General features: G+C 36.4%; 1 protein-coding gene across 2 annotated transcripts in view; it reads left to right on the top strand.

Annotated features, from left to right (window-relative positions):
• Positions 1–699: 699 nt before the first annotated feature.
• Positions 700–7,439, top strand: part of LOC137286530 (rho GTPase-activating protein 8-like) — a 44,326-nt gene continuing 37,586 nt past the window's right edge. The window contains exons 1-2 of one of the 2 annotated variants that reach the window (XM_067818446.1): positions 700–926; positions 1,205–1,348. In XM_067818446.1, the coding sequence (XP_067674547.1) occupies positions 1,306–1,348 (43 nt within the window). In that variant the 5' untranslated portion in view covers positions 700–926; positions 1,205–1,305. Of the gene's footprint in view, positions 1,349–7,439 lie in introns of both variants that reach the window. The other variant, XM_067818447.1, reaches the window with a different exon arrangement.

The following is a 7,439-nucleotide window of genomic DNA, read 5'->3' as shown; positions in this document are numbered from 1 at the left end:
CTTTATGAGAGAACACAACGTTTCGGAGTTAATGCTTACTCCTTCATCAGGTGAAGGAGTAAGCATTAACTCCGAAACGTTGTGTTCTCTCATAAAGAAGTTGATATCCATAAAAATCTTCATTCTTATGTATTTTCACTTCTAAATGACATTCAAAGACTTAATCATTGTTTGTTGTTTCAGTTAATTAGAGTAATTTGTTTGGTCGCTAGCATAATAATAATTAATGGCATTCCTCGTCATTGATCAGTATACAACCAATAATATCTTTAATAGGCTCGTTAAACGCGGTAGTTGCAACCAGTCTTTCAAAACTTATCCGCTTATTCCATTTAGGGGAGTTCTTTTCCTGCACCAATTAGAACGTGATGGTGTCCGGGCTTTAAATTCCTATTTGCTGCATTTAAATGAGGGAAATGACTTCACTATCCGATTAAAATCGAAGCAGTTTTAATGTTTACTGAATGAAAGTCCTGGTAGACTTAATTACACAAGATCGGAATAAACTTAATGAGGCCACGGTAAAGGTCCACATAGTCTTAATCACTTTATACTCGTTCACGTGATAAACAGACCTGGATATAATCGCCTGATATCAACATAATCAGTTTATTTACATAGTTGCCAGAGCAACTCGTGCTGTAGGCCTATGAATTCTTTAGCGGTATTCCTGGTTTTTCTCTAGAGTAACCTCCCTTTACAGATGTGACGTAAACTAACATAGGAGCAGTCAGTCAAGTGCTGTTTGTTTGTTTGTTGCCGTTTTAGCGTTCAATTTCAAATCATTTTCCAGCTTTGTGTGTTTGGATTTTGCTACTATATTTTCTGCATTCTAAGGATTTTATGGCTGAGGCTAATCTTTCCACTGGATTGAAATGAACATTCCACACAACTTCACAAGGCTGCTTCCGGGGGCAGACGACACGGTGAGAGCTCGGTTTTGATTTTTCTCAGGCGTCTTCCACAATGAAGACAGGAGTTTAACGTGTTATCATCAGCATCCTTTCATTTGAATATCTTCGTTGACAACGATTTGTCTTTATCGAGCGTTTCTACTAAGTCTTCCTACACTCAGCAATTGTAAACAAACAGGTTTGCAAAGTCATTCTGTCATTCACAGTTGATTCCGATCTACAGGTTCTTTAATGAAGAAGGACTGAATGCATATCTCGTATAAGTCATCAGCTTCGGGATTTTAATACAGGATATCGACAAAACATCGAAAACAGAAGAAAATCAGATGGCAGTGATCATGAAGTAGATGTTTGAGTGATTAGCACAGAAGAGGATTTACATTTCAACATCATGTCAAGCAATATAGTGGATTTGGGAGACGAGACCAGTGGTGGTAAGTACTTCTCACAATATTTCACTGTAAATCTGCACAAAAACCTATAGTGTGATAAAGTTGTTTAGACTTAGTTGATAAATTGTGCTTACTAAAGAACATCTCTCTCTGAGAACAGCAGAGGAGAGGGTAAGCAGTTAAAGCGTTTGCTTCTCTCTCCAAAGACTTGGGCTCGTTTTTCTGCATGGGTACAGTGTGGGAATCCCATTTCTTGTGTCCCTTGCCATGACCTTACTTGAATATTGCTAAAACCATATACTCTTTCACTCAGTGTGACAACCATTGAGAGAACGTTTGGTAGCATTAGAGGTCATCATCATCACCATTTGAACAAACTAGACCAAACAGTCATTTGAATTAAAAAGCAATGAAGTTATGCACATATATATATAAGAGTATGGGCAAGTAGACTTAACTTTAAACCATATGGAATGGATTTGTCGTTGCTTAATTTGGGAATAACTTCAGTTTAAATTTGACAGGTCAGTCATGATGGTTGTGGCCATCATCACAGCCTTTTATATAATCAATGATTTTCACACGGTAAAACTTTCCCTGATCGGACTGCTGATATCTGTGATAGTCTGCTCATATTTTAATCCAGAACAGTAGGTTTAATATGGCATAGGTGTCAAGTAGACCCTGGTATTACTATTGATCATGTCTGCCTTACATCATGCTTATTATTCAGGTGACATTTCATGACATATAGTGCACCCATGACTGTTAGATGTTGTAAAAAAAGGTCAAACACAACAGTTATTACTACTGCCACTGCCAGGGAGTCTAGTCTGTTTCATTAGGGCCAGTATAATTATCCATGAGTTAAAATCAGATCAATGGTTTGACCTTGTTAATGCCACTTTATTGCCAATAATGCACAAGTGTCACTGGCACATGTGACTTCATGTCATACATTAAACAGACATGAACTATATGAAAATGAGTACATTCCATTTTTGGTTGTAGTGTTTGTCCTGATCTGACAAAGTTTCTTTGCTATTTATTCTGTGTAATAAATATGTACATGTGTATGATGTTTAAAATAACCACTGGAAACCAATCAAAACAGTTAGCGACTTCAACCACTAGTCCACTAAGGCCCAAGTTTGAAATGAATGTGTTTAATCTTGTACTCTAATAATAGCCCATAAAAACATACTTAATTTCACTGAATTTGATGTTGAAACCCCTGTTTGGATTCAGTTATGAGAAGCATTCAAATCAGTTATAAGAAGCATTCCAACAATTTAGTTATAAGTCACATTAATGATAACACATTCATAATATTGAGAAATTAGAAGTTGAATAGTCTCCAAGCTGTCGGTTCATTGCTGTTTATTCCAAGCACTTAGCTATCACAAGTGTTGAATGATTATTTACATTTAATTTCATCGGTTTAGATAGAAATGAATCCATTACAGAAGTTAATGGTATGACATTTTTACAATAATATGTTCTTCCCTTTTGACCTGTGGTCATCGAGGTCAAATGTCAACATGGTCAAGAGGTTTGGTCTCAGAAGTGTCCACATGTAAGAAATGACATAATGCTCAATATATACAATGGGAAGTGACTCCACCTCCATGCAGTATATTTGAAACTGACACACATTGTGAAGTAACAATAGCTTGTGGCCATGACCCATAAATACTGTGTGGGCACAACAATGAGAAAGTTAGATTTACGCCTTTAATATATCTGTAATATGTGGTTTCAGTTTATCACTACAGAACATTAAAGAAATGCTTATTTTATTTGAAATACATACATGCAAATAGAGTGGTGAGGTAGCCTGATGGTTAAATAGTTGGCTTGTCATGGTGAAGACCTGGGTTTGATTCCCACATGGACACAATGTGCGAAGCCCGTTTCTGATATCCCCTGCCGTGATGCTGCTGGAATATTGCTGAAAGGAGGGTAAAGACATACTCACTAACTGATGCAAATAATTAAACTCTCCAATCGATGCCATTAGTTGTTGTAGGTAGCAATGTTAGAATTGTTAACCAACCCCAGAGCATTCCAAGTCTGGAGTACTGTGTTTCATTTTGAAGTTATTTGTGTCTAAAATGAAGCCTTTATTACATGCTGTCATTTTAATGTCAAATTTCTTACCCTGATGTTAAAAGCCAATCACACAATGGCAAAGCATAATTTATTTCATACATACTTAAGGTAATTAGTCAGTATATGGATAGATCTGCCATCAATATGACTGCAACTGAGGTCAGAAATCGTGAAATTAACCCAGGTCATCTTAGTGAAAGGGATGTGTCAATTAGACTTTATTCTTGTTTAGACCAACTGAACATTGTTTAAACTTGATTTATCCTTGCATATGTGTGGAAATGATTTGCCTAAATTTGAGGTATTACAGATGATGAATGTTTTTTTCAGTATATAACCAAGATGGAGTAATATAATCAACAAGATAATGTTTGACACCTGTAATTGAGATAGTATCAGGTATACTTTGACACCTATGAGATACTTGAAAGACAATGTAACCTGATGAGTTTTGTGTTTACCTTCAAACAGTGTCTAGCTATAGGTGTATCAGCCAAATGTTGCTTGTTGCTTCTTGCTGCGTCACCAATATTGCTCATTTGCAACTGCATCATTGCAGACTGTAAAGAATTGAGTCTGGATCACATTATGAGCATTGACATGTCACCTGTTTTAGTGAGCACAATTTGCTGAAATCAAAGCTGACTAATTGGGATGAAAAAATGCACCCCTACTAATGAAACTGTCTGGCCAGGGCTATAGTGATCTTGATTGCCTGTTGTTTTTATAATGTATATAATAATATCCAATATGAATGGATTTATTTATTTTGATGTAAAGCATTGGTGAATGAACATTTTTCTTTCAGTAGTAATTATTTTTTTATCTCACTTTTGATGTGGTCAGAGTTTGTAAACAGATGTAAACAACCTCCAGGGGCTTGACTTGTGACAATCTTCTGCAGTGATAGTCTTTTCCTAAAAAAATAAGCTATAGCCCCAACAACACCTCATACCTAAACGCATTCAACAAGGGTGGTCAAAGATGGATAAGTATAGAAATGTAATAGTAGGAACTAAGAACAAAACTCACCGAGACGGATGCTTCTTCGAACGACGCCATGTTTAGCTGCGTGAGTTTCTGTTCGTGACTGACAAATCACGGATGTGAGCCGAAAAATCTCTGAAGATGGCCGAGTATGTTTCAAGTATTACCGACATTGCTTCCGATATGGCCGATGTGTTTCTGTTATTACTGCTAAATTGCCGATATGGCTGCAATTGTTTCGCGAGTGGGCTGCGTTTGTTTACATTTGAGATGGAATTCCCTCAAATTTGCTGTAATTCCTTTAAGTACTTAGGGGGGCCTGAATATCCCGAGCCATGAGGACAATTCAGTCCAGTCTCCCTTTGCAAAGCTACACTCAAACTCAGATGCTATACAGACTCTCGAGCCTGTTTACAAAATGTGCATATATAATCGTGATTCTCTAATTCCAATCTTACATAAATAAGTATTAGTTGTAAAAATATTCTGAGTAATCATGCTATTTACACTATGTATATCTGTTGGACATTAAATGTATATATCCCAAAATCATTCAGGGGAAATCATCTTCCTAATATTTCTTCACATTAAGACATTAAATATCTTTTAATATCAATAAATAAAGTCATTTTAAACCTCTGTATACCTCTTTTTCTTCTTTCAAATAGAAAAGTACAGTTTCAGATGATAGGAGTGGTGCTCGTTTATCATTGTGGAATCTGTGATGAACATCTCATGAAGTGTTGTCTTAAGAATGTAGGCGAATAGAGATGGAGGCAAACAGAGAACAACCCAAACGCAGGAAATGCATGAACTAATCTGTGCAATCTAGTCCAGAATGTTTTCCATATTCCACGATGGCAGTGGTGCTTATGTTCATTCCGTATGAAACAAGAGTTAGTTTCATGATAAAAATGTGTTCAACCATGTATGTATTCCAGCCATGTACATTGCCATTAATTGTCTATTACTGATGCTAATCGTGTTGCCATGGTGTGTCTCACACCCCCAAGAATAGGGCAGCATGTAGATTGGCCTGTAGATGGTTTACTGGTATTCTGTAATTTGTGTCTGTTAAAATACTACTTACTGTTTCGCGTAGTACTGAAAAATACATGTATTTAATATTATTCATGACTAGTCACCCATATTAGGCATTTCTGTTCAAAAAGTGTTCATCTGACATAAAGCTCTTTTGACTAAATCTGGGAGTGAGAATGCTTTTGCTTCTTTGCTTCAGTGAAAGTGCTTGTGAATTTTCATGCTTGACATTGTTAATACATAATACTATTAGGATAATCCTGGAAATTCCTTGCATATAGGATAATCCTTAGAACTTCTTGTAAGTTAAACCAAATACCATGGTAAATATTGTATAAGTACCCAAGTATTGATATTGAATGCATCCATCAATACATGAGGTGCACATATCATGATCAGATGCTGGAAGATTAAAGTGGTCCAAGATATTTCTGTCAACCAGGAGCAAGGCAGTACTTAACTGGAAACCATTGATTGGACTTAATAGTGATAACATGTAAGGCTTCCCGCAAGGAACATGAAATTGTGTAAGCCCTTAGGGTACCTTCAATATCAGACTAACAGATTCAAGCTTGCTGGATAGTGTCAATTTGCAAACCACATTTCCAGTTGTATGGAGATATTAATGTGGATACGAGGATGCCACACTGGAAGTGTGTTGGCATACTGATGATGCTGATGCTGATGTAGATGTTGATGGCCAGCTGGGGAATCTTGACTAGATCCTGTTAGTGATCAGACCTATTGTGTATCATCAAACCCAGCAGTGGGGATGTAATCTGAATCTATCTAACAACCACTGAATTGTCAGCCCAGGACAAGACTACACTGATATAGTTTAGCCAGCATTCAAAATTATCGAGTCCCTTGGATCCTTGAGTTGTGCTACTGTAATATTTTAATTTGTGTATCCATAATGGTTAAACCATGATGACAACGACATATTGAGTCACATGCAATTTTTTAACACTGATCGCTGTAAGTTCTCCGGAGATAGTAGAAATCTGATTCAGTCTCTGTACTTCGTCTAATGGTTGAAAGTAACTATCTGATTCAGTCTCTGTCCCTTGTACCCTGATCAGTCCAACTGGGCAGGGTAATTGTCCATAGATTCATGCACACCAACACACTTGTTGTAAAGCTAGTAGTTAAACTCAGCTGGTACAAGTGTCAAGTTGTATCAGTCTTCTCCTTTCATTGATGGATTCCTTGGATCAATGTTTGAATATCTAGCTGTAGGGAAATATGTTAAATCAGGTCAGGCCAGGTAGTTTGCATGACTGTCAGAATGGATTAGGTTGAAAATACTGTATTCGTATAATCGTAAATTTGATATGAACAACAAGTGGCAATAACAAGTAACAATAATCAGCCAAGGTCATGGATCACAGATAGTGCTGATTATGCATTTCCATATTGTGTTCATTCCTCATGTACATTAAGTAAACCCAGATTTCTTGTGATACTTCAAGACATTTTTGTCCTATGAAACTGGAAGTGAGGAGTTTTCATCATGTATCATTGCACTAGACTTGTTGAACTGGAAATTTTTTATCATAAAATAATACTGAATCATGTGATGAAAGCTTTCGGTCATACAATTCTGATTAAATACTTAAAATGAAGGAATCCTACAAGTTCCATTTATAATTTAGGCGACATTTTAAAGTGAATCATAAAATTGATATTTTGTACAGAACCGCCGGAAGTTTATGCAGCAAAATGTATTTATTCTGTTAGTACTTTTTCAGTGAAATGATCATAGTCAGCAGTCATTCCTGTAACAGCTGTGAGTTTGGTGGACGTTCTAAATATAACCCCTCTATACTATTTAGCTGAGTAACAGATGGGAGGTTGTTCCTGTGTGACTATTTGCTTCATTTTGTTTTTTCAACTTTCTAAAGAGATGGTTTCTTTGCATCAGTAACTGTTTTATGCAGAGAATGAACAATATTAATTGCTGTAAGTTTTAGCAATTAGCAATATTCCAGCA

Source organism: Haliotis asinina, chromosome 6 (genome assembly GCF_037392515.1).
Source record: "Haliotis asinina isolate JCU_RB_2024 chromosome 6, JCU_Hal_asi_v2, whole genome shotgun sequence".
Taxonomy (NCBI): domain Eukaryota; kingdom Metazoa; phylum Mollusca; class Gastropoda; order Lepetellida; family Haliotidae; genus Haliotis; species Haliotis asinina.
Note: the sequence above shows the minus strand (reverse complement) of the source record. Positions and strands in the feature narration are given on the sequence as shown.